This window comes from Podarcis filfolensis (genome assembly GCF_964270895.1).
Source record: "Podarcis filfolensis genome assembly, chromosome: 3".
Classification (NCBI taxonomy): Eukaryota; Metazoa; Chordata; class Lepidosauria; order Squamata; family Lacertidae; genus Podarcis; species Podarcis filfolensis.
Window position 1 is genome coordinate 70,105,104 of NC_139606.1, and position 27,266 is coordinate 70,132,369.

The 27,266-nt window shown below is 41.8% G+C and overlaps 1 protein-coding gene across 1 annotated transcript; it reads right to left on the bottom strand.

The window, feature by feature from the left end:
* Positions 1–344: 344 nt before the first annotated feature.
* On the bottom strand, positions 345–27,266 carry PLG (plasminogen). The gene is made up of 19 exons (XM_083605859.1): positions 27,023–27,266; positions 23,524–23,662; positions 22,641–22,747; positions 18,895–19,009; positions 16,779–16,918; positions 15,858–15,978; positions 14,758–14,876; positions 14,331–14,493; positions 14,058–14,185; positions 13,102–13,273; positions 11,003–11,163; positions 9,347–9,495; positions 8,381–8,474; positions 7,277–7,397; positions 5,450–5,527; positions 4,694–4,834; positions 3,167–3,273; positions 2,565–2,710; positions 345–943 (listed from the first exon to the last, which is right to left on the bottom strand). Exons 1-19 carry the CDS (start codon positions 27,069–27,071, stop codon positions 782–784), a joined length of 2,412 nt encoding a protein of 803 aa, XP_083461985.1. The 5' UTR covers positions 27,072–27,266; the 3' UTR covers positions 345–781.

The following is a 27,266-nucleotide window of genomic DNA, read 5'->3' on the forward strand; positions in this document are numbered from 1 at the left end:
GTTAATAACATACCCTTTGCATCTATTTGGTTTGATTTAGTTTATTTTCAAAAAAAGTTTAATAAAGGTTTTAAAAAGGGTAAAAAGTGGAATAAAAATGGAACAATAAAAACAAATGAAATATACTAAAATCACTTGTTTTTCACTGCAAAGGATGCAATATGTGTAGTATGGATTGGGCCCTCCCATTACCTCAATTAGGAGAAGTAACTACACAGTATAGAGAGTTTCTAATCCTTACTGTGTAGTCGTGTGAAATAATCTATTGATAATTAATCTAATAACGGAAGGTAAAGAACCGTTAGATTTATTTCCAGTAGATCAGAAAACATGAACAAAACAAATTTAAGAACAATTCATTTCATTTTTATTTGTCATAGCTTTCAATCAAATGGTAGTAAATGGGGCTGTAGTTATGGCAACATGGGAGAACCTGCATTTTTAAAGCCCTCAAAACTATTTGCCCCACAAATGAATCAATGCAGGCACTTTGTATGATACAAGAATGTTTTCCCCTATGGATGACGTTAGCCCTTTAAAAATGTTGGCAATTCTGTTCATGGATCACTCAAATCACATCCAGTTTGGCTTATTGTTCAAGCTTAAGCACATTGCAAATGAATTTTTGCAGCATATAAACCGTGTTGTAATGAAAGTCAGCCAGCCAATCGGTCATTTTTACAATCATGTAATTTATTTTACAACATTGCACCCTGAATCCTGTGTGTGTGTGTGATACATCTGTATATGTATGTGCTTCTTTCAACAAGAGTGAAATAATTCAGTTTTCACGCGTTGTTTTTTCAATCCATGAAACAAACTGGGAAACTCGAACATAAACACCAGGCTTCATGGGCTGCGCACAGCCAAGACCCCAGGAGGTGACTCCATGAAGGATATATCTTCCTTGTTCTGCACAGACCAGAGGCCCTCCACTATCACCCTACAAATGAAAAAGGGAAATGAACAAACAGAGCTGAAATAAACATAACCATGTAATGAACAGATCTCACTAGATATATTTTGCCTGAGACTGTGCCCACACAAGGTCATTCATATATGCAGACACACTCGCAGCAACCCCTCCTCAGGGAGCAAGGCCTAACCTAAGAAAGGTGAACAAACTGGACAAGGCAACGTTCTGGGATTTTAAAATTGGCCATAACTTTATTGATTCCAGATGGAGGTAGGATTTGACTTAGGTATTGGGTTGTATATCCCTCTCAGCCTCCTGGTGGGGGGCTGAGGTATGACAGAGTTGCTCATGGGATTAATGGGTCCATTGCAAGATGAAGGTCTACATGGATGAGCGCCCCCCCCAAACCGCTGAAGGAAGCTCTGTGGCCCATCAGCCTTGGCTTTGGGGCAGAGACTTCCAACCAGACCCCTCTGACGAGGTACCCTGTGAACATACCTTTCCTGAGGTGGGGGTGAGCCACCATTTCACCTCCTGCCTGATGTTAGACTAAAGGATTCCACCCCAAAGCCTTATCCACCCAAGTTGAGACTATTGCTATGGGGAAGACAAAACCTGCAAACGGGGCTAATCTGTTTGCAGGCAAATTCCTTCCCAGCTCCGAATATGGCAGCCATTACAGACCCACAGCATAGCCAGTGAATGCAGTGCCCTAGGAAGGAAGGTTAGCATACAAAACTACAATATCACTAGGTCATTAGGTCAATTCTTTATTGCAGTTCAAAGACCTAACAGCACAGTATCACTAAATGGGGGGGGGGGGCAGGCAAGGTTGTTCTCCATAACAGCAAATGTCAGGAGAGCCCTACAGCTACAATTCCAAGAGTGTAACCATCAATCCTCTCTTCCCAGGGATCACTGGGAATTGCAGATCTGTAAGGGGAACCGGGGTCTCCTAGCAACTCTCAGCACTATTAGTAGTAGTAGTAGTAGTAGTAGTAGTAGTATACCACCCTTTGTTTGTAGATCTCAGGGCAGTACACAACATAAACAAGATAAAAACAAGAACCCCCCCCCAAAAAAACCAATAACCTCCTTCTCACAAAGACATAAACTACAGTTCCCAGGATTCATTGGGGGAACCCATGACTATTTAAAGTGGCATAATGCAACTTTAAATGTATTATGTGGGTGGGGCCATAATGAGGGTTTGGAATGTTGAGCAGCCAAGGCTTACACCAAGCAATACCCAAATGTCCATTGTTTCTGGTGTATTGTATACCTGAAGGAGCATCTCCACCCCCATCATTCAGCCGGGCCACTGAGATCCAGCTCCAAGGGCCTTCTGGCGATTCCCTCACTGTGAGAAGCGAAGTTACAGGGAACCAGGCAGAGGGCCTTCTCGGTTGTGGCGCCCACCCATCAGATGTCAAGGAAATAAACAACGATCTGACTTTTAGAAGACATCTGAAGGTAGCCCTGTTTAGGGAAGTTATTAATGTTTGATGTTTTATCGCATTTTTAATATTCTTTTGGGAGCCACCCAGAGTGGCTGGGGAAACCCAGCCAGATGGGTGGGAAATAAATTAAAAATGTTATTATTATATTATTATTATTGCCAAGTATTTCCATCACTGGACTCTCTTACCTGGCAACTGTCAGTGCCACCATCAATATTCCCAGCACAGAGTTCGGTGGTTCTGACCCTGTTGTTCAGAAATTCAGGCCGATTGCACACTTTATTTTCAATTACAGGGAAGCCAGTTTCTTTAAGAATGCTTTCTCCACCAGTTCCTTTGCGAGTAAGGGAGAAAGGAAGAAAATAAACAGACATTAAATTGTGATATAAACATTGGCAGGGTTGGTGACAGGCTGTAATGATGGGTGGTAGCCTTTAATTTTCTCTTTTTATGTCCCAGTAGTGCTAGAAGAATTGCCAAGCTGGCAGGCTTTCAATACTGGACATAGCCAGTATTTGGTCCGTGTAAAAAGTGCCTGGGCAGAAATCACTGAAATGTCCAGGAAAATCTGGACGCATGGTGAATTTCATAAAAAGCAGCTCAAAAATGGGGGGGTAGATTTTGCAAAAAAAGTTCAACAACTTCTCACTTTTGAAATGTGGCGACCCTATCCATGTGTAAGAAAGACAAAAATCAAAAGGTTGGAGATTAGAATAATATAATGGAATAAGGAGGGAATACAACACAACCTTAGTTACTTTGGATACTTAGCTTCTCAAAATTTACTCACCTTTTGTATCACCCCATCCAGTAACATAGCATTCTGCTCCACCTGCTACCATTGAATTGGCTGGAGGCAAACATGCCGGAATGACCTTATCGTTGATCACGGCAGGGCTGAAACAAACATTTCCAAGAGGTTTGGCATTGTTCTGTTTCATCATCCCACTTACCCTGATTGCTACCAGCTGGGATGTGAACCTTCAGGCAACTTCTTTTTTTTAAGGAATGCATTTCTAGAAGTCTAATGTTCCCAAATGTGTCTGTCCTTATCAGTGCTTGACTTTTCCCAGTCTCGGGCAAGCAAAAGTGATGGAAGTTGGAACTAACAAAGAAATATTCAATTCAAATGCTTTCCCTGTATGCCTTACTTGTATCCTGGTCCTACACATGTTTACTTGGAAGGTAGTACTGCTCCTGAGCAAAAAGGGTTAAGCTCTGATGGTGAAGACAGATGCGATGTTTTTAGAACAACTGGTCTTGTTTGGAACCTCCCTTTCCATTTTGGAAAGGCACATCTACTGCTTTTTATGCAGTCTATCCACCTAAAGCATAGGAATGTGGCATGAGTCCAGCATTTAACTTGAAGGCATTTATTTGAATAGGGCAAGTTGCAAAGCAAACATCACACCGTGATAGCTGTTGTTTAAATATCAAGACTGATTTTACCCTTGTTATATTAGAACACGTTGACCACACATTATTTCTTCATGCAGCTGAAGCCACAGATATGCTAGAACAGGTGTTAATTCACATGCATTGCAGCATGTTGCTGCTAAAAGAAAATCTGCAATTCGGGCCATTAGTCCTAAATGTGTACATAACACAAGGATATACTGCAGACAGATCATTATTGCTTCAACAGGTGGTTGCTTAAAACACAGAACTAGGTGGATATCATTCCATGTGCAAAGCAATTTGATTAAAACAAGCATTCACTGCTGTTAGTGAATTAACATAATACTTTTTTTAAAAAAAAGCGAGAGGCATGGTCTGGTGATCTAGGGATGGGCAAATCTGTAATCTTGGTTTGTCTCAGTTTCTCATTTTTCCACTCTTAAGTTCACATTTTTGCATCAGTTTGTGATTTTAAAAAGTAAGAAGTGCTCGTGAAAATGTGCCCAATTTTTTTAGTGTGTATTTCTTTCAATAAATACATTTTTTTAAAAAACCAAAACCTTTTCATATGCCCAATGCCTATGCCAAACCTCTTACATCTGTGGTCAGTCACCCAATTAAGCTGTGTTGTGTCCGTTCCTCCTGTGCAGTTGAGGAGCAGTGAGGGTGTGGAGCCTGAACATGCAAGTGCAAATTCTACAGGAGAGCTGTGCTTTGGTTCATATATTTGTTTTGGGGAGTATGCATTGAAAAGGTTTGCATGAAAGTGTGAGCTAAATTTCTCCATGCTCCGTACTGTGATTTGACCCTCCCCAACCACTGTGGGAGGCACTTCACACAACCACTTCAATAGCTATCACATCACAACATAAGAACTGGTCAATAAAAGGACTATTAAAATTATAACACAAAGGGATACCTGCTTAGTTTCAGCAAGGCAATGTCTGCCCTATTTGGTCCTTTGAATATTTTTTCAACATCTCGCTCTTGTACAGATGGCTCAGTAGCCCTCTCCGTGTGTGCCCCAAGTGTCACTTTGTAATATGAAGGTCTCGACGACCTGCAAGAGGCAGATTCATTGTGTAAGGGCATCTCCAGATAACCAAGGCGCAGGTCTGCTCACTATGGCTGAAGAGGGCAGAATTCTTTGAAAGTTAGAGACTGGGTGACTGAAGCACATACTATGCCTCCAGCGTCAATCCAACCCACCATACAGCTATGCATTTGTCACCATCTCACACCACAGGGAGTGAAATTACAGCCAAGATGGCAGGTACAATTTGGGAGCTTATGGGCAGGTGCAAAAGTAGTAAGTTGGTCCTGCCCAGCTACAGGTAGATTAAAATGCTAGAAGCAAAACTTCTCACTAGTGAGAAACAGGGAACAGCAGGATATAACAATCCTAGCAACTAGGAACCAGTAATTGATTCTCTTCTTCTACAACACAACTGGCCACCAGGTAATGATTACTAACCATTTATAAAAGGGGAATGTAAGAAGCTGCCTTGTACCGAGTCAATATTATCCGCATGCTTTGGGGGTGCATAAATGCCTCTAACAAAAAATAAACATGGAACAGTAAATGTGTCCAAAGAGAGTCCATTGCAACATGGCAGACCCATTGTGCTGCTTGTCTGCTCAGAGAAAGTAGCACCAACACTTTGAAATGGCTTACTTCTCTAAGCAGTGGGTGGCTGTCAGAACCCACTGCGGAGCTATCAATGTGCCTCCACAGAAATGCAAATCAAAGGACCTGAAAAGAAAGTAAAGGCAGATTAGTTGCATTCCTGCTGCTCCCAGGCATTTTAACTATGAGTTTCCCCTCTGATGATTTGTTTTTATCTGTTCTACCACTTGCTGTTTCAGATCCTATTACTGTCATTATTTTACTGCATACATTGTGTTATTTTTGTTTGATTACTTCTATTTTATTAGAAAGTCTTCAGAAGGGGGAAACCTTTAAAGGGAGCAATATAAATAACAGGGGTGGGTGGGTGTATCCCAATTTCCCCCAAAGGCTGGCAAACAATACTGCCTTTAACTCAAGAGTGAGAAATCTGTGGCCTCCCAGATGTTGCTGGATTATAACTTCCATCACTCTAACCATTGGTGATCCTGGCTGAGGTGAATGGAATCCAACAACATCTGGAGGGTCAGAGGTTCTCCAGCTTTGCTTCAACATAACACAGATTTTTTTCTAATGTGTGAACATGTACTCTCTCTCCCACAGTGATCTTATTGATAAAAATGATGAGTATAAGTGATGCCAACTAAACCATCTTTGGAGCAGACCCACTGAAATCAATGAGTTTGAGTTACAAAAGTTTGTTGGTTTTAATGGTTTCAATAACTTTTGTCCATGTGGTTTCCTTTAAGCATATTGAAATGTTGAAGGAATTTTAGGAAAAGTCTGAAGCTTTTCCACTGAAACCTTCACTTCAAACTTACTTTTCCCAAGCACGTGTATATAGTCATACCTCGGGTTGAATGTGCTTCGGGATGAGCGCGTTCGAGTTGCACTCCGCGGCAACCCAGAAGTAACGGAGCGTGTTACTTCCGGATTTTTCCGCTTGCGCATGTGCAGATGCTCAAAATGACGTCACGCGCATGCGCAGAAGCGCCGAAACGTGACCCGCGCACGTGCAGATGCACGGACACGGGTTACATTTGCTTCTAGATGTGAACGGGGCTCCAGAACGGCTCCCATTCGCATCTAGAGGTACCCCTGTACTGTCAGATAAGCATGTTGGTTATATGAGGTTGGTTAAGTCTAATTAATGCATGAAGGGGTTAATACCATAGAGTAAGCTGTGCTGCCCACTTCTTCTCACCTTGGGAAGAACCAGATAATCAAGCTTTTGTTCTCAATCTACCTAAGAAGCTCAATGTGTGAAGAGGTTCTGAGCTGGTTGCTCCAATTCAAACTGCATGGCTCTCTTTAGCCATTTCTGAGTTCCAATACTAATAATTTAGGAACTTTCGCCACTTCGGAACCAAACTAAGTTTACCGTAAATGTCTGTGCAACCTTTTATGAATGCTGTATGGAAAACCAATTTTTAACTTACCAAATGTGTGGTCTTTTCCTATGCTGGGGGAAGAGGGAAGTTTTGGAACTTACAAGGGGATATTTTAAAGGTCCAACAGCTTATATTTCCTATTTTACAATGCTGCATATTTTGTGGTTTTAAATCTCTCTGGATTTCTCTGACCAAAGAGTACTTGCCCCAAACTTTGATCTTGGCATCCAGGAATTATCCTCTTTATACCAATTTTTTTCCTTGCACCAACGCATACATCTTTCCCACTTCCTCGCTAACACAAACACTTGAGGGACATTATGTAGCCCAGAGGTGGGGAACATTTGTTTCCGGATCCCAGCTCCCATCATGCAAGCCAGCATGGCCAATTGTCATGAATTATGGGAGTTGTAGTTCAGCAACATCTGGAGGGCCAAATGTTTCCCATCATTGGTGTAGCAGAACGGACTGTGGGTTTTAATACCTTACTCGAAGACTAATCTGCCAGGGCCAAGAATGGGGATTTGAAACACATCCACCAACAATCCGTCCAAAGCAAAGGATTGGTTTATATTTGGCTTTTCCACATTCATATTCCTCAGCAGCTGAAGAATAAATGAAAGAGACACAGAGGAAATGTGAAATATAGTAGAATGTTAGGATTATAAACACCTCAACAGGTCTTCATAATTTGGGAAACCGAATGGTCAGATGCAAAAGTGGACAGGGCTCCTGCACCTTCAATAGTTGCATAGAAGAGGAAATTTCACCAGGTGTAGTTTTCATGAGAAATGCCTTCCATTACACAGCCATGAAAGGTTCACGCGCCCTGTCTCACATCTGGACACCATAATGAGACACGTTTGTATGCAACTCTGAAGACCATTAATCTCCCACAAATTCCCTGTTGAACACAATCCTGTTCTAGTTCCTACACCAACCCTAAACCTTCAGCTCATTGCTAGGGTTAAGGAAAATCCAATGAAGCCTAAATTGCCTAGTGCCTAGCTGTGAAACAGCTTGAACAGACTGGAGGTAATTCATTTCAACAACAGCAAGGACTGCTATCTTATGCAGATATCCAGTCTTCTCTTTTTCAGTGCACCTGACCTTGTTTAGATAAATTGGTTTTTTAGCAGATGAAAAACTATTGACTAAGAAGAGATGGTCAACAGCAATAGGTGTACAGTGAAAGCCTATGTGTGTCCACCAAGCCCCACTGAATTAAATGGGACTTACTCCCAGCAAAATCTATTTAGGATTGCAATAAAAACAGCAACCCCGAGTCAGATTCCCTGTTCTTTTCCACTAGTGATAGACATGTAGGACATGAAATTGTCATATCAGGTGTTCCCCAACCGTGGCAGCTGTCAATAATAGAGTCAGAATAAATGGCACCATGCCAAGATGAGATCATGTTATGTGCTACCAGAGCTACACATTATGGGGAGAGGTGAGCAAAATCAAAACGAGCCTGCCATTTCCTGCATCAAGCCTAGTTCCAGCCTAAAACAACATTGAAATAGAAACGTTTAAACACTTGAAATGAAATATAACAAAGCTAACAAGTCATTACAAGCATACTTACGGCACTGTGGGACATCACAGTAGTCCCATGTTTTGCTTGGGTCTGTGGTATAGCACCAAGGGCCATTAATATCACCATCCGGATTTCTGCAATACTATGGGGGGGGGGGGAGAGACAACAAAAATAGAACTACTCAATCTACAGTCTTTGTATGTTCATGGGTGTGACAACCTCATTCAGCCAGTGGCTAGGGCTTATGTCCTTTACTATTTTCAAAATGCAACCAAAATGAAAAATTCAGTTCCACAGAAGCTGTAAGAACATAACTATGTTCAGTGGCGTAGCGTGGGTTGTCAGCACCCGGGGCAAGGCAAGTAATTTGCGCCCCCTAACCCATGGATTTGCGCCCCCTAACCCATGGATTTGCCCTAACCCCAGATGTTGCGCCCGGTGCGGCCGGCCCCCCCTGCACCCCCCACGCTACGCCACTGACTATGTTTACAGTACAGAAGCTACTTGGATTTGGTGCAGACATAAAACTGGCTCTCTAGAAACCAATTTCAATATCTTGTTTCAAACTTAGTTTATGTGATAAAATAACATTATTTATTTGGTACATTTGTATCCCACCTTTCATCCAAGTAGATCAAAGTGTTGTGCATAATTCTCTCCCACCTCATTTATCTTCACATCAACCTTGAGAGGCTGAGAGACAATAACTGACCCAGTGAGTTGCATGGCTGTGCTGGGATTTCAACCCTGGTTTCCCAGGTCCCAGCCCAACACTCAAACCACTACAACATTTTAAAAATGTAGCTAAACATGATAGACATTTAGCAAAAGAATGAGATAATAAAGGGGGAATAATTAGTGGTGAAATGGAAAAGGAACATATGAAAGGGAAGGAAAAAAATCAGGAGGCTTGGGAACATTTTTCATAAGGTCAATCCTGCTTAAGCCTTGTCTGGTATTTTCTGTTTCTTTACATTTCACAACACATCCTACCTGCTACATAATGCCACTTACATTTTTTTCTAGACCTGAACGGGGGTGAGTCTGTGGTGTGAAAAAATCGTGCTTATGCGGTGTCTGCAAACGCCACTCTTGGCAAGTCTTGCCAGTTGTTGTCACTGCAATCTTTCCACGATAATCTTTACCATAACTGGTCCTACAGTCTTTAAAGGGAGATAAAAATGGGTGGTTGGGGGCTTTTCTTACACAGGTCATATTTGCACTACAGGTTTAAATTGCTTTAACAGTCATCCCCCCTTTGCCCAGGAAACCTGGGAATTGTAGCTCTTTCTGTGTTGTGGGGACTTTGTTTCTGTCCTGTGTTTAAACTTTGATTCCAGATAAAGTGTAAAACTTTGGTTTGGCAAGAAAGCCTTCTCAGATCTGGGATTGTGAGAAAGCAGTTTTCTCTCTCTCAGTTAATTGCTGGCAGACCCAAGATTACTGCACCTGTGTTATCCCATGCCAGTGTCTCAAGGACTTACATGGCCAGTTTGCTAATTGGAATAACATTTTTCAGCAATGCTGTCATTGGGAGCATCACCAGACATAGGGTTTTGGATAATTATAGCTATGAAGCCTTTTGACTGACTGAGGAGAGAGACGCTTGTTACTAGACAAGAATATATGAATCATCTACCTCACAGTTACATTTAGTTTCCCTCAGGCCCTTTTTGTCTATCCTTTAAGTTTGTACTCTCCCGACTGACACCTTCAGCAACCTTGGGAGATCCAAGTATTCTAGTCTTGGCTAAGTTAGTCTTTGTTATTTTGTGGGTATCTGTATTTTCTGTATCTTTGGTATCAGGGTTCATGCTATGCTGCTATTTCAATTTATCAATCAAATATATATTCTTCAATTTCTGTGACTATTTGGGTCAAACCTTGGTTTGAAACCAGTACCTCAGACCTCTCTGATCACATGTGGCTACCATATATTTGGTTTATTTTGCTTAAGGCCTCAGGAAACAGAGATTAGTAACTTATAACTACTGATCACTACAATTTCCTTAAAGACCTGGAGATCATCTGTGTAGAAGAGATAATGAAAGCCTATATGATGTTCTTCTGATAACATGTACACAAATACTTCAATGCCAATTTGCTTGCAGTATTGAACTAATTTTTTAGAATGAAGTCCAAAACAGCATAGGGAAATATAATCTATCCTATATTCTGCCCCCTGTCCCCCAGACCTATAGAATTTAACAGACAACAAATGTGGTCTAAAATGTAGCAGAGAGAATGTTAACCTAGTGAACTGGAAAAAAAGATCAACCCTAGAGGCACCTTTCTCTACAGTGGTACCTCGGTTGTCAAACATAATCCGTTCCAGAAGACTGTTTGACTTCCAAAACTTTTCACAACTGAGGCGCAAAGGGTGGACTGCAAAGTCAATGGAGAAAAATTTTAAAAAGGCAGTGGAAGCCATTCGACTTCTGAGGTGCGTTTGAAAACAGAAGCAATTACTTCTGGGGTTTTGGCATTCAAAAACCAAAACATTTGGCTTCCGAGATGCTAAAAAACCAAGGTACCACTGTATTGCAATCCTGTAGTAACTTAAAGTAGCCACAAAATAAATTATTTAATCTTTACTGCACTGAATTCCATACCACTTCTATATAAAGGTGACTCTGGGCTGGTTGTCTGCACTGGGGGAAGCAGTCATACCAAGGTTTGGTGACAATGTGGGCTGCGGCTGTTGTTGTTGTTGTGCAGGATCAGGACACTTCTGTAGATTACAGAACTCCCATCTTGTACTGGGATCAGTAGTATAACACCAGGGAGCCTTATCGTTGTCTGGGTTTCTGCAGTAGTTTTTCCTCAGGTCCCTATAAATGTAGATACAAAACTCTATATAATATCCAGGGTGAGAATAACATTTAAAACAGTTTGAATATAATAGGTTAGGAAACTTAGGATTCTATCATTTGATTCAATGATGTCTTGCTCCCAGGGTAATGTGCCTGGTTACTCATTATAATGGTGCATTTCTGAGCTATACCAACCAATACAGTAGTTTTGGGGAAAGCTGTGACCCTCCAAATACTATTGGACTAGCGTGGTCAATGATCAGGGATGATATTATAGTAGTAGTAGTAGTAGTAGTAGTAGTAGTAGTAGTAGTAATTTATTTATACCCCGACCATCTGACTGGGTCTCCCCAGCCACTCTGGGCGGCTTCCAACCAAATATAAAAAACAATACAGCATCAGACATTAAAAGCTTCCCTAAACAGGGAAGTCTTTTAAAAGTAAAATAGTTGTTTATTGCCTTGACATCTGATGGGAGGGCGTTCCACAGGGCAGGCGCCACTACCAAGAAGGCCCTCTGCCTGGTTCCCTGTAACTTCACTTCTCGCAGCGAGGGAACCGCCAGAAGGCCCTCGGTGCTGGATCTCAGTGTCCGGGCTGGATGATGGGGGTGGCGATGCTCCTTCAGGTATACAGGACCGAGGCCGTTTCGGGCTTTAAAGGTCAGCACCAACACTTTGAATTGTGCTCGGAAACATACTGGGAGCCAATGAAGATCTTTCAGGACTGGTGTTATATGGTCTCAGCAGCCACTCCCAATCACCAGTCCAGCTGCCACATTCTGGATTAGTTGAAGTTTCCAAGTCACCTCACGTAGAGCACGTTACAGTAGTCCAAGCGGGAAATAACTAGAGCATGCACCACTCTGGCAAGACAGTCCACGGGCAGGTAGGGTCTCAGCCTGCGTACTAGATGGAGCTGATAAACAGCTGCCCTGGACACAGAATTAACCTGCACCTCCATGTACAGCTGTGAGTTGGGAGTTGTAGGCCATCAACAATTGAAGGGGCACAGACTTCTCACCCCTGGCTTACAGTAACCTGTTTTTTAAAGGCTTCTATAACTGCTTAAACCTGTTTGGGGGGGTCTGAATTGTTGCTGCATTGCAACGTTTCTGGGTTTCTGCTGTATGTGTTAAGCTGGTTTTGTAATTGATTATTTGATTGATTTCTTTTAATTTGTTGCAAGATGCCTCAGGCAGGTTGTGGTTTTTAAACAAATAAAATAATTATACAACTGAGGTGACTGATGCTTTATACTCTTCTTATAAACTTCCAGAAGCCATCTAGTTGGCCATTTCTAGGAACAGAATATTACACAAGATGGGCCTTTGGTCTGATCCTAAACTAATGACATCACTTGTAACCATAGACCTTGCCCCAACAGAGACATTGTACCACTTTTAACAAAATATATCCAACATGTGTGAATTTTTCAAAAAATTATTTGAATAAGGATATCAACTATTAAACAGCCTATGGTTAGGACAGTTGATATTCTTATTCAAAAAGTTGTCTTATATCATGACAGACCATTAGTCCATCTAGCTGAGCATTGCCTACACTGGCCGTTTTTGCACGGTACAGTAAGCCATGCTTAAAGGTTAAAGGTTCCCATTTCTCTCATCCCCTAATACGAGCAGGAACAGCAATTCCCAGCCTAGCATAATAGCCAAACCTGGGATTGCAGTTTGTTTCATTCCAAACAAACCACATTGTCAAGGCAAGGTTTGTTCTTGATTTCACATGAAATTTCACATGACTGGCAAGGAGTGGAACAAATCCAGAACCCGGGTTTGTGTGTAATGCCAAGAGGAGTTCGAAGAGTTCAAATCAAAAGGTGGGACACTCACCTAAAGACTCTTGTTTAACATTACCTACACGTAGGGACATTTTACATGATTTGCTAGACACACAAAAATGTCACAATGTCTGAGGAAAGTTGAGGCAAACATACGCATTTGGGAGGGCTTCTGGGGTTTTAGTGTGAGCATGAGGAGTCATAGCGTTCCATGCTTGACATTTCTTTCCAGAGATGGTCAAGGCCATTGTACCCCGGTAACTTGTGCCAGTGCCTTGATAGCAGTCATCAACAAGTTCGGTTTGCTCAACAACAGAAGGAGCTGCAGCTAAATTAAAACAAAATTGCCACAGAAATAAGCATATTTTTTGCACACACCCCAAGTGCTTTTCCTGGGGTGAGACCTCAGGAGAGCACACAAGATTGTGGTAGCCAAAATGCCCACCAAGATCTCGTGGAAAAACCCAGGATGTCCCGTTTTTTCCAGGGCACCTGAAAGATATGCTAGAGGGCCTTTGGTTCTACATCCTGATGATAGAATGATGTAGGCTCTCTGAAACTACAAGAAAGGCTACAAGAAAGCAAGGCAAAGTGAAAAGAAATGGTGACTTAAGAGCATCTGGACCATTTGTCAATGATCAATAGCCTTCTTGTTGCAGATTGCAGATTTATATTGCAAAATATTGTTCAGATTGACAGCCCAATCCTAATTTATTTATTGTGGATTTGATTTGCATCCTGCTTTACAGTATAGATCAAAGCAAATATCCTAAATGCATGTGTTCAGAAAAAAAGTTCCTACGAATTCAATAGGAATTTTGCCTGGGAAGCAAGCCAATCCCAAGAACAGAAGGAATTTATTCAGTTAATATACAATTCTGACTCAGCCCATTCCTCATGCAGATAGGAACAACAGATGCAACAGATAAAAATCAACATAATGAACTACCCAAAGGGTTGAATTTACTCTGCATCTGCTTGTCGCCTCTTCTTAAAATGAAACCCAGATATCATAGCCAGATTTGTCACATGAGCTCTTTGGGTTTTTTTAATATCAAAATGGCTTGTTCTGCTCACATCCACTGCAGATGCACAAATGCAGCGTCTCTTACCAGTAGCTTCCGGTGCACCATCACAGCTAGCAATATCGCAGTATTCCCATCGTTTTTGCGGATCAGAGGTGTAGCACCAAGGCATGTTCTCTCCATCCGGGTTTCTACAATAGTTCTTTTCTAAATGCCTAAAACAGAAAATGCATGAAGGCAACTGATGCTGGAACAACTTTGCACTTATTTTTAGGAAACCAGAGAGATGACAAGCCTACCGCAAGGCATTTCTAGTCTCAAAGACTGAGATAACAATATTGGATCTATAGTTTAACATACTTGCAAGGGTAGTTCTCTGGCGTTCTGGCATGCTTGTGAGGCTCTTGGACTGCCCAGGCCTGGCATGGTATCCCCGATACTGTGACGGCTACGTTACCCCGATAGTCTTCTCCTCTTCCTGCAAGGCACTGGCGCCCTGGGCCAGAGGTTGGTGGGGGTGTTGCTATATCAGAAAAGAGAAAGCAAATGAAGCCAGCATATTCAGAACACCTAAGAGGCAGCAATCCAATTTACTACTTCCTTAAGTGGAATATTCGTTCCATTCTGTGAAATGTTTGAGGTTGCCAAAAAGCTACCACACACTTTGTGAGATCAAAGGACTGTAGTTTCTTCTACTTGAGTGCTGGATTCCCACCGCTGCCAAAGGAAAACGAACATATTGCTATATCATCACATCAAACCTGGAATTGATCATCCAAATACTTACTGCACCGAGGAATGTTACAAAATTCCCAGCGTTTAGTCGGACTGGTGGTGAAACACCAAGGGCGAGGCTCACCATCAGGATTACGGCAGAAGTTTGACTTCAGATTCTTTTCTGGAAAACTGAACATCACATGGGAAAGTTGAGGCTTCTGCCTGTTGACCACTGCACTGGTTATTATGTTTCCTTGGGGGGGGGGGTGCAAGAAACTGCCCTCTGCCAGGTCAGACTATCTGTCCCTCTGTCTCAGCATTGCCTTCTCTTGACCCCAACAGCTCAGTCGGTTAGAGCATGGTGCTAATCATGCCCAGGTTGCAGGTTCAATCCCTGTATGGGACAGTGGCATATTCCTACATTGCAGGAGGTTAGACAAGATGATCCTCAGGGTCCCTCTTCCAACTCTATGATTCTATGAATTGCAATGGTTCGTCAGGGTGTCAGGCAGGGATCCTTCCCATCCCCCGCTTCCTTGAACCCATGGCTTTGTACATGCAGTTCATGTGCTCTGCCACTGAGCTGCAAAGCAATGTGCTAAAGACTTTGGAATCAAGCATATCTTTTACATGTTGAGCTCTGTAGTTTCCACACATGAAGTTCCTATATCCTATGTATACCCAGAGACATCTCACACAGATTCCATTCATTTCAATGGGCAGAAGAACTAAAACTATAGTACAGTTGTGGTTATTGCATTGCACCCTATGTGGGGTTAATCCAGAAGCTCCAGCTGGAGCAAAATGCTGCACTGAGACTGTGGGTGAGGGCAGGTTAGCAGCAGCACATAACTCTTAAAGGCCAAGTCCAAGGCTTGTGTATTTACAAAGCCTTTAGCAACCTGAGTCTAGTATACATTTAGGATTGCCTGATGTTTTCTACCCCCAAGTTTTTTTATGTTATCGGTGATGGACTCCATGCTCTATGCCTACTGTACACTGTTTAGAAACTGCAGGATTGAGCAATACATTAATCATCAAAATAAATGGTTTCTGCCTGAAGCCTTCATATAACTCAATGTGCTATCCTTTTATCCCCCATTCTGTTCCACACACCATTGGTAATTGCCATTAGTTGAATTGGTGAGGTTGTTTTGACTTGTGACTTACTTTGAAGGAATATATCCATGAGCATGAGGTTCCTGAGAAGCCCAGTCCTGGCATTCAAGCCCAGATTCAGTTTGGGAGACCCTACCTTGGTAGTTTTCCCCACTGCAGTACATGCATTGCTCTGTAAGGATAAATGTTTCTCTTTGAGTCATGCAGCTTTGTCTTCTTGTCTTACAGGCAGTAGGAATGGAGAAATGTTAGGTCTTCTGCTCCCCACTTACTGTGCACAATAATAGGACTTAGTGATCAACTTCTGTATTTATATAAGGCTGGTAAAGCCGCTAGGAAGTTTAGAGCTCAGGTTATATCAGGACTGGTTCCTTGAAGGTGTCGGAGCTAAGCTACTCTGCCCTTCAAAATCTAAGGTAGTAAGTAATTTGTTCATATTGCCTTCCTGAAGTTTTTAATTATACTGTCTTATGTACTATTATAAAAATGTTTTTAAGAGTACGTGTACAATGTTTGTTGGGGTAATGGAATTGCTGGTGGGTGGGTGTGCGATATTGTCTTTTAGTTGACCGTTCTTTGCCAAATGATCCCAGAGTCGGTATTACAGAATAAAAACATAATGATGCTTCATCAAAATCGGATTAATGTAGACTAATTATTGCCATTAATTATTGGATTTTTTTCTGTAATCCAATTTTCTGTGTTCTTAAAATCAAGTCTTGGGGAACTCTTCTGTTCACTTACGAATGATTACCAAACAACCCAACAGCAGCTTACACTAGTGAGAATTAATCAGAAGAGTAATGCTTCTATAAAGGCACTGCTACAATACTTGTATTTTGATATTATGAATAACGTGGCCATGCACATGTGAAAACTGGGTTTCTTCATCATTAAAAAGAACAATTCTTGAGTATATGCTGCATTTAAAATTGCCTTGTAAAATTAAAATTCTGGTGCGCTCAACCCCACCTTCACATTCTTGGATGTTGCAATAATCAAATCTTGTAGAAGGATCCGTTGTGTAGCACCAGGGACCTTTCTCATCATTATCCGGATTTCTACAGTAATTTTTTTCTAATCCACTATCAGGGTTAGTGGTAGGCGAGTACCTAGAAAGAAAGAAGGAAACAGAGATCAAGAATACAGTCGTACCTTGGAAGTTGAACGGAATCCGTTCCGGAAGTCCGTTTGACTTCAAAACATTCGGAAACCAAAGCGTGGCTTCTGATTGGCTTCAGGAAGTTCCTGCAGCCAATTGGAAGCAGCGGAAGCTGTGCCAGATGTTCAGCTTCTAACATTGTTTGAAAATCGGAACACTCACTTCTGGGTTTGAATCATTTGGGAGCCGATTTGTTTGGGAGCCAAGGCGTTTGACCTTGGGTCTTCCTCCCTAAAGAAAGCTCAACAATGGGATCACTGCAATTTTTTTGTTTTTTAGTGGGAGTAGATAGCAGTCTCTTGGAAGCTAGACATCCCTGTTATAGGATATCTCCCCATTCAACACCATTGCCTGCTACATGCAAAGGCAGGGATGTGACAATAATATGACCATACCATACATCTTATAGCAGCAGCTATTACTGGAAGAAAGAGCAGAAGGGAGACATGGTGTTGCAGCTCCTTTCAACCACAGCTACCCATCCGCTGTAACAACTAGCTCTGGTCTGAATCAACTGCATTTGCATCCATGAGTTTATACAAAACTGTTGCTCTTTCGGTGTCCTGCACAACTAAAGTATCTTTATTCATATGGCAAATATTTTCACAAGGGATGCAAAGCAAACAGTAATGAGGCACTGAGAAATGAATAGCTACTTGCCTATCCTATCTAAACGTCAGGTTAGTAATTCAGCATGGATTGCTTCCCCGTAAGAGCTATAACTTATTGTCACTGCAAAACAATGCAGGCTCTGATGAATCCTTTTGCCACCTATTACTGCCATGGCAGTCAGGAAGTACATAAATTCTGTCCTCTTGGCCAATCATCTGGCTCATGGCTTGAATTGCAGCGGGTTAAAAGTCACAAATCCTTAAAAGGCATGTTTGTTACAAGAGAGAGAGAGAGAAGCAGCAAAAGAAATGTCTTTAAAGACTATGTGTAATTCCTGAGGGTTGTGTTCTACGTTAGTCATACTCAGAGACCATTGTTTCATTTTGAATGAACCCATTATGCTAGCAGAAACCAGCGTAAAGATTCCCACTAATGCAACCGAACACTCCCTCCACCCCCAAATCTGTTCTGGAAGTTCAAGAGACCCCCCCCCCCCGAACAGCATCTGCAAGAAGAGGAGAGAGACAAACAGAGATGCTTACGCTGAAATGATCTCCTTAGCACTACAACACCCTCCCATCAGACGTCAAGGAGATAAAGAACTGCACAACTTTTAGAAGACACCTGAAGGCAGCCCTGTATCGGGAAGTTTATAATGTTTGACATTTCATTATGTTTTTATATGTGTTGGAAGCTACCCAGAGTGGCTGGGGCAACCCAACCAGACGGGCAGGGTATGAATATGATGATTATGATGATGATGATTATTACAACCCATTGAAATGAATGGACATTACTAACTTAAGTCTATTACTTTCCATGGATCTACTCAGAGAAGTACTTAGTTGGACAACTTTGAATATTTTGTTTTGTTAATGTTCAAAGTGCAATTCTTTTATACTGTTTTGTATGAATAGCTTTAAAAAGAATATTATTAGCATAAGAGTCGCTTTGTGCAGCACTGCAGGTTTCTATGAGAAGGTGGTCCACCTTAAGCTTCAGTCCTATGCACATTTTCTTAGGAATAAGTGCTACTTAACTCAGTGGGACTTAATTCTAAAAGATCACACGAAAGATTGGGCTTTAATCAAGGGGACTCACAACCCAATGTTGTGCATCTTTACACAGAAGTTGGTCATGCAGACGTCAGTGGAGCCTACTCACAAGTAATTAAGCAGATAATTGGAGTTTGTTAGGCACAACTAACTTTTACCGAATTGTGCCCTACATATTTCAGAGAGCAAAATCTAGTTGAACATCTATACATTGCACGAAGTGGAAAGCAGCTCATTCTCAGATGGGAACAGATCATACCTGGGTACATGAGGAGTGGTGGCTGCCCATCTCTGGCATGCAACTCCATTCTGAGTTTTAGATTCAGTTCCTCTATAGTCTTGTCCAGTTCCTCTTTTGCATTCAAGTAGATACACTGAAAGACAATGCTTACTATTATTATTTATCATTATTGTTGCTACGGCTACTACACAGCACCACCACTCAGAATTATTGAACACACACACACACACACACACACACAATTTATGTATGCACCCCAATCTAACGTTCTGACTTTCCATTTACTGAAATAAACAATACTGTACAAAATGCAGTGCAATCCAGGTGGTGCTGCACAGACCTTCCTTCTAACTGCATGCTTAAGCCACTATCCAGGAAAGGCTGGTTCACACAAAACATTCCTTTCTGCACACAAATCAGTGCTGCTGATGCAAAGAATGGAAATGTGGACCAAGCTAGAAACAATCCTACGATTGTGGCAGCTGAAATAAGTTACAGACAATGGTGGCAGCCTGGTTCGCACTTCAAGTTCCCTATGTGATTGCAGGTGGATGGGCTAGACAGATCAAGCAAGAGAGACAACATTTTGTGTGTGAACCAGAAGAAGCATGAGTGCGCTGTGCTGAGTTTCTTTCTCCCGCAGTAAGTAGTAATGCTTACCCCAAGTCATGGCATTGTGCCTCCTCCCACCCTCCACTCTTCATCATTGGATACTGCTTGCTGGATGGGGAAATGTAGAATATCATGATGCCATTATAGCAGCTCTATGTTTAATGCCTAAGTCTATCTACCCAAAAAGTTTCCAGACTGCAACATTCATCCTGATAGGTTTGTGTGGAGCTTATATGATACTGGGCCCCTTCAGGGTGGTGTTTTTCTTGCAGGTGTATTCTGCAACATGTCATTAACACAATAATAGTGTGTCAGTGGTGGATTAATTCTGGACCATCCACACATCATTTGGCTTTATTTGTTGTTCTGCAGTGCTTCTTCGCTGTTGCCACATTATCGCCATCTGCAGGGGCATTCTTGTGCTGTAACAAAAGCAGGACAACTTCTCCTTCCCCCAGAACATTTGTGGTATTTTTTTTTAAAAAGTACAGGATTTCAGCAAGAAGAATGAGGCATGTGCCAACTGGAAATACAGCAGTATGCCTGCCCTGAAACATTTGCAGGTGCAAAAAGTACTGGAATCTATCTCATGAATAACAGCCCCAATGCCATCATGAGCACAAATAATCCTGAATGCACACAAAAATTTTTTTTTGAGGGGTCCATTGTCAGCTAGTGGTTGCCATTCCCCACTTTCTGTTGCAAAGTTTCATCTGTTTTCTTACTTGACTGCTTGTGGCTAGAAAATGACAGGATGATTCCATGAGAAAAGTGTGGGATAAGAACTAAATATTTTGCAAATAAACTGTCGGTCTGGAAGTGCCCCCAAAGTGTGGAAACATCAAAAGAAACTAGCAAGCCACTGTTGGTGGCTGTGTAGCATTGGGATATATGGGTGTGTCCAGGTGGGGAGAGCTCTGTTCATAGGGAAATAAATTAATGGCTAAGAGGCCCTTTTGGAAGTAATTGCATGACCTGGGAAAAGCCCATTCACACAGGGATGTGAGAGAGCTTTCCTCCAGTCACTGCAGCAAGACTCTGCAGCATGTTAATAGGGTGGAATGGAATTGCCAAACAACTATAATTTATTCAGTGCTGCCAACAGTCTGCCAGATGCTAATTAGTGCAGCAGACAGGAACACTTTTCCGAAATTGATTCAACTGAAGTTAGTCTCATATTAAAAGGTGCAAGTGAAGAGTTTCTCAATTTGCTTCAACAGAAGTTAATCCTGCATTTAAAAAGTGCATGTGAAACAATCTGTTGATTGTGCTAACTATAACAAATTAAATGCTAACCATACTGGGAAAGGGAGTAAATAAAATACCCAGTTTCTAAGAAACACACCACTCTAAAAAGTTGTTTTTGTTGTTTTCAATTAAGTACATCAATGAAGTCACATCATTGCGACAGCTGGCACAAACCTCTGTGCATGGGAAGCAATTATAGCAAACTCTGTCTACTTTTAGTATTTGTGGAGGAGGGTCAGAAAAAGGAATTGTGTTTCATGTGAGAGAAATGCAGTACAGACAGTGGCAATGTCTTTGCATCACAGATTTGGAAAAACCAAAGAGACAAATGAAGATCTTTAAAGACCTTCACAATCTATAATCTAGCATGTACACTTAGAGATAGGCAAACAATTGCATACAGGCAATGGGGATTTCATTTTCTTGGGATATCTATTGCCAACACCACATCAAAGGCTGTGTTTGAAGATCTCCTGTGTATTAGCCCAGCACTACTGCAGAGAAAGAAATGAGGAAGTCATTGCCAAATATCCTCCTACAGGAGACATCTGTTCCCTCGCTGGCTGTTTCCTCTCCACCCTTGAAGAAATCCCAGCGCAGCCTTTGGGAGCAGTCTTGAAGTGTCCGTGAAATGTCAAGATCTTGGCTGACATGACCTATTTCTCAACTGCTGATGGGAACATGAGCATACTTGTTTAGCGAATTTTGGACTAAGAACGTAAGAGCAGCCTTCCTGGAGGGGAGTGATCTAGTTTTCCCAATTAACTCCCACCACTGAGCTGCATGGCATATAGACAGCCCTCTCCAACCTGCTGCACTCCAGATGTTGTTGGAGTGTAACTCCTATCTGCCCCAGTCAGTGATCAGTGATGATGGGAGTTATAGTCCAAAACATCTGGAAGGCACCAGGATGGGGAAGGCTACAAGGAAGGCATCCTATAAGAACAGTGATGTTTTGTGATTTTAAGCTAGGAAAATGATAGTTAGGAAATCCAGTTCACAGATCTGAAGTGTCATGTATACTTTGGTCCTGAGAGCATTTTAAAAAGCAAACATCACACCTTGAGTGTGAAGCCATTGGATACCAGACTAAGAACATAAGAGCAGCCTTCCTGGAGGGGAGTGATCTAGTTGAAGATGCTCCAGGGCTGCCTTATTTTCTGGAGTTTCCAGCGGTCCCTCTCTGGCTTAACTCAAGCCATTTTCAATTATTTTAGGCCACTCGGTTCTTCAGGAAATTATTCTAAGTAATAAAGAATAGCCTGTAAACCAGGCACACAAAACCACTGGCCCTCCAGATGTTGCTGAGCCACAACTCCCAACAACCCTAGCAAGGATGGGCAATGGCCAGAATAATGGGAGTTATAGTTTGGCAATATCTGAAGGGCCAAAGATTACCCACACCTTAAACAATATTAGCAGCTATATTTTCATTTCCTCAAATAGCCAGTTTCCCCCCTTAAACAGAAGAAGAAGAAGAAGAGTTTGGATTTGATATCCCACCTTTCACTCCCTTTAAGGAGTCTCAAAGCGGCTAACATTCTCCTTTCCCTTCCTCCTCCACAACAAACACTCTGTGAGGTGAGTGGGGCTGAGAGACTTCAGAGAAGTGTGACTAGCCCAAGGTGCATGTGGAGGAGCGGAGACGCGAACCCGGTTCCCCAGATTACAAGACTACCACTCTTAACCACTACACCACACTGGGTCGTGTGTGACAAAAGATGGCAGTAGCCCATGAATGACCTTGGAATTCTTTTCTCTTCAGGGCACTGTTTCTTTGACAAAAACACCCATCAAATAGATTTCAAATGGCCTCTGCTGTCAGTCGTGTAAGATATTGTGAATACATGACATTGCATAAGGTGCTAGAGAAGACATGATATCCAAAAGCTGTATACACTTACTTCTTTTTTCAAAGAGAATTGCATCTGCCCTTCTAAACACAACTGTTGTTTTGGTGTTGTCGCCCAGTGTAATGCATTGCTGATCTTTGACGGCAAATATAAAAGACCTGTTGAAATGGCAAGATGTGAATGGGGCGCAAATGCAATCTGAGTATAATTTTATCCATCTTCTATTGCATTGAATTAACTCACTGAAAGTCATTCGTATGGAATTACCGTTTTTTTTGCTCTGTAAGACTCACTTTTTCCCCTCCTAAAAAGTAAGGGGAAATGTGTGTGCGTCTTATGGAGCGAATGCAGGCTGCGCAGCTATCCCAGAAGCCAGAACAGCAAGAGGGATCGCTGCTTTGTACATCAAGGCAGAAGTTACATCAAGGCTGTTATTATGAAATGTGATCAACCTGATTCACATGTCCAATTAAACTGTAGTTAAAATAAAATATGGCTTCATATGAACAGGCAGCATACTGGTGCATGCTGAAACAACAGGCACTTCACTCCTCCACCGCTGTGCTCCTGGGAAACAAACCACATTGTGTCATCTGAACCTGGACTCAAAAAACAATGTGTGGAAACCAAGGTGGAACAATTCCCATCATCCCTGGACATTTGCCCCCCCCCCCCGGCTGGGGCAAATGGGAGTGATAGTCCAACAACATCTGGAGGACACCACATTGGTTACCCCTGTGTTGACCATTGAGGACCAACTTCTGATGGCTCTTCACATTTAAGCCAAATTTGGGCACCCTTCAAAGAGAGAAATGTCCTCTTTAGGTAGAACACATGGCTACCCCAGTCTTAATGGATACAAAACATTTGAGGTCATAATTGATCATTAGGACGTTTGGGCATCCTTGACAGGATGTAACAGTGTCAGGGTTACCTGCAAGTAAATGTTGTTTCAGCTTCACATTTCTGTGCACATCCTTCTATATTGAGGGTCCTATAGACCTGGCTTTGTTGACCAAGTATCCATGCGCCATCTGTTCTTACATAGTCTTCATCAAGCTGATCTCCTTGAACTAAAAGAAAATGAGCAAAAAGGTAAGATTAAAAGGTGAAAATGCGGCAGCTAATAAAAACAGTAACAAAATTATTGGGAAAAGGTGACTTATCTGGGCAATTTTCATGTGTTGAGGCACATGTTGGGGTTGTCATGTGCCATCACAACATTAGGATGGCCAATTAAACATCACTAAAAAAGAGGACACATTTACATACGCTGATATGTGTGGGTGTGCAAATTTAGATATAATCACTATAATTTAAATAATAGTGCAATATATCTCACAAAAGTAGGGTGACTAGATGACCACTCAGCTCACTGTCCAGTTGCTTTAAACCAGACTAAGACTGGGCAGCCATTCAAATAGAGGACTCCTTTGAACAAAGGGCTATCCCCTGACAACTATTTAAATAAAGCACTGTCTTCTGTAAAGTAAGACACATGGTCACCCTCTCTGAGATGTTGTTCAAGATGCTTCTTCTTTGGATTTTGCCATTATGAAGATTGCCTCTTTATCGTGTGAGCTTCTCATGATGTCATGTCAGTGTCTCATGATGTCATATCATAGCACTGTGAGTGCCCTCATTCCCACTCCAGTTCATTGGCTGACATTTTGGGTGGAGAAACTTGCTGCATAATGACTTCAGGTCACCTATTTTGCCTTGCTAAAGGGATCTGCATTAGGATGAGGGAAAGGGAGGCAGGCTATCGGCCTCATGTAAAAGGGAGTAAAATCATCTGTTGCTTTCTTTAGCTTATTTTACCACTATGAGTGTGTCATTTGATTTTTCTGCAGCAAAAACCAAAATGGGAGAGAATCAGAGGAGAGAATGCCTACACATTGACCATAATAACTATGTAATCTGGGTTTTAAATAGATGCTCTGAAATCCAGTGATGAGGGGAAATGACCAAGGAAAACAGAGTCCAATTTGTTCAATGCAAGTACTGAGTGCAGACCCAACCCACCAGTAAAATCTTATCATATAGTCTAACACTTTATTAATCTTTGTAAAATTATTTATTTAACATCCAGACAACGGCAGATTAAAAGCTTAATCTACTGAAAATGCTTTGTTGCCCTGTTCAGCTCAGCAGTGAGACAGCTGTCAGTGAGTGATGTCTGGCTACTAAATGCAGAAACAGTATCCACTGTATAATGGTATACTTTGTGGTTTTGAGCTTTGAAACAAAAGGAGGAACCGTCTATATTAGCAGCTGAGGTGCACTCTTGCTTGTGTGAGATTATAGATGTCCAATAAAAGGGTAAGAAGGGTTGCTCTGAATCATATTGGCAACCCTAATCCTATTCACCCGGGAGTAAGCCTTATTGAATTCAATGGTGCTTACTTCTGAGTAGACCAGTGAAGATTGTAGCCTTAGACTGTGATCATTAGACTGAGTTCTATCCGGCAGCTCTTATAGATATGCAATATTTGTTGAGTCAAGACCAAGAATTGAAGGAGACATGGTACTAATTTTTGTGGACAGATTTATAGAACCACTTCCAAAGTCCAATGAAATTTGTCTATTGGCTGAGATGGCCTTTGCATCAAAGCCACTGTGACCAAATCTTAAAGAGTGCTGTGTGGTTGCAGCTCTTTGGCTGGATCTACACTGACCTTTTAAATGTTATTAGAACGATATTAGAAATAATTAGAATAATTAGATAATTAGAAATATTTTTCTAAAACATCACATAGGTAAAGGTAAAGGGACCCCTGACCATTAGGTCCAGTCGTGACCGACTCTGGGGTTGCAGTGCTCATCTCGCTTTACTGGCCGAGGGAGCCGGTGTACAGCTTCCGGGTCATGTGGCCAGCATGACTAAGCCACTTTTGGCGAACCAGAGCAGTGCACGGAAATGCCGTTTACCTTCCCTCTGGAGCAGTACCTATTTATCTACTTGCACTTTGACGTGCTTTTGAACTGCTATGTGGGCAGGAGCAAGGACCGAACAATGGGAGCTCACCCTGTCACGGGGATTCAAACCGCCGACCTTCTGATCAGCAAGTCCTAGGCTCTGTGGTTTAACCCAAAGTATTTCTTACAACCATCAAAACAGGAAGCATTCTCTTTTGCTTTCTCCCCACTGTCTCCCTGGTTTCTGGTTGCTCTACAGAGCCCTCCTTCCTATCTTTCACCAAGCCAAGGGAAGAGATGCATGTGAAGAAAACAGTAACCACTGCACAGGTGTTGCAAGACAAATGCACACAGCAGGCATGTCCCTTATCTATGCATTGACTTGCAGCAAAATACATATGAACATACCATGCATTGTGAATGAGATGACCTCCAATGACAAGCTAGTGGACCAAACTAAAGTGCCACACCTGGAAAGGTATTATTTTATGATTAATATTTATATCCTTTCTTCCATGAATAGAGCTCAGGGGATATACAAGTGATGAGCAAACCCAGATCTTCTGAAGTTGCTGCATCATGTACCTTGGGACCATGATCTCGGATCCCCTTCTCAGTTTTTAATGAACCACGGACTTCATGGTTATGATTGTACTCTACTTATATAGTCCAGAAAGTTAGTTTTGCACATTCTGCCTCCAAGTGGATTGTGGGAAGAAGAAACACCTTGTAGTTAAGATGGCTGCTGAGTTACTTCAGTTAGAGCTGGGGTAGCCAGAAGATGTTGGACTCCAGTTCCCATTAGCCCCAGCTAGCAAATCCAATGGTCAAGGATGACAGGAATTGTAGTCCAACAGCATTTTTAGAGCGCACCAAATTGACTACCCTTGAGGCTCCAGGTCTCATACCCAAAAGAAATAGTTCAGGTTTCCTTCCTATGAAGCTGCTGACTGCCCTTTGAGGGACAGTCGAAAGCATCCTTGAAACAACACGAAATGTGTGCAGCTTATCATCATGTGTAGTTTTTGCCTATTACACTAACATTACTCGAGCAAGAGAATGGTCTGATGAGATATGAAACAGCATGGCACAATATATGTTTCATAGAACAGACTAATCTGTATCTTCGTACCTACATAATTAAGTATACCTATATGGGTCATAGTTTGCAAATCCAAACACCGGGTGTTTGGAAAATTTCAGCATAAAAGCATCCTAGTTTACATTAAATGTGACCACAGAATCCCCGAGCCAATCCTTTTAGTACTATAGTTCTTGAGATTGCAAAGCATTTAGAAAATCCATTGTCTTTATAGAACATATTTGAAAAACTATTTAGGTATCAGCATTAAACATATAAGGACACTACATTTCAAACACTTACATGGGCTTGGCATATTTCAAGTCTAGAGGATAAATCCAGTTTAAGTTGGTTTGAAGATTACAAACTATTTCTGAAAACCTTGTCCACATTCTCTGCATCATTAAAAAAAGCAATGTAAAAGCAACCTTACCTGAGAAGAGAAATAAAAGCAACACAAAAATAGGTTTGCAAGACTTCATTTTGGGACAGGCAGGTTGTGTGCTGAAAGGTCTGCCTCTCAATGGACAAAGTTTTATTGACTCAGCTCAGATTTAGACAAGCATTAAGCAAACCAGATAGCCAAAGCAAGTTAAACATTCTCTTGGTGCCATAGGCCTCTCTTTCTACTCAAAACGTTCAAACATAACCTTGAATTCAAGATCTTACAAAATAAC

Bases quoted from the DNA above. Each gene is read 5' to 3' on its own strand.
- PLG (XM_083605859.1), bottom strand. From the start codon at position 27,071: ATGAAGTCTTGCAAACCTATTTTTGTGTTGCTTTTATTTCTCTTCTCA. The intron at 13,274-14,057 runs GTAAGAGACGCT...GTTTTAATTTAG, and splicing joins TGGTGCACCGGAAGCTACTG to CTGCAGCTCCTTCTGTTGTT. The intron at 11,164-13,101 runs GTATGTTTGCCT...CTACATTTATAG, and splicing joins CCAGAAGCCCTCCCAAATGC to GGACCTGAGGAAAAACTACT.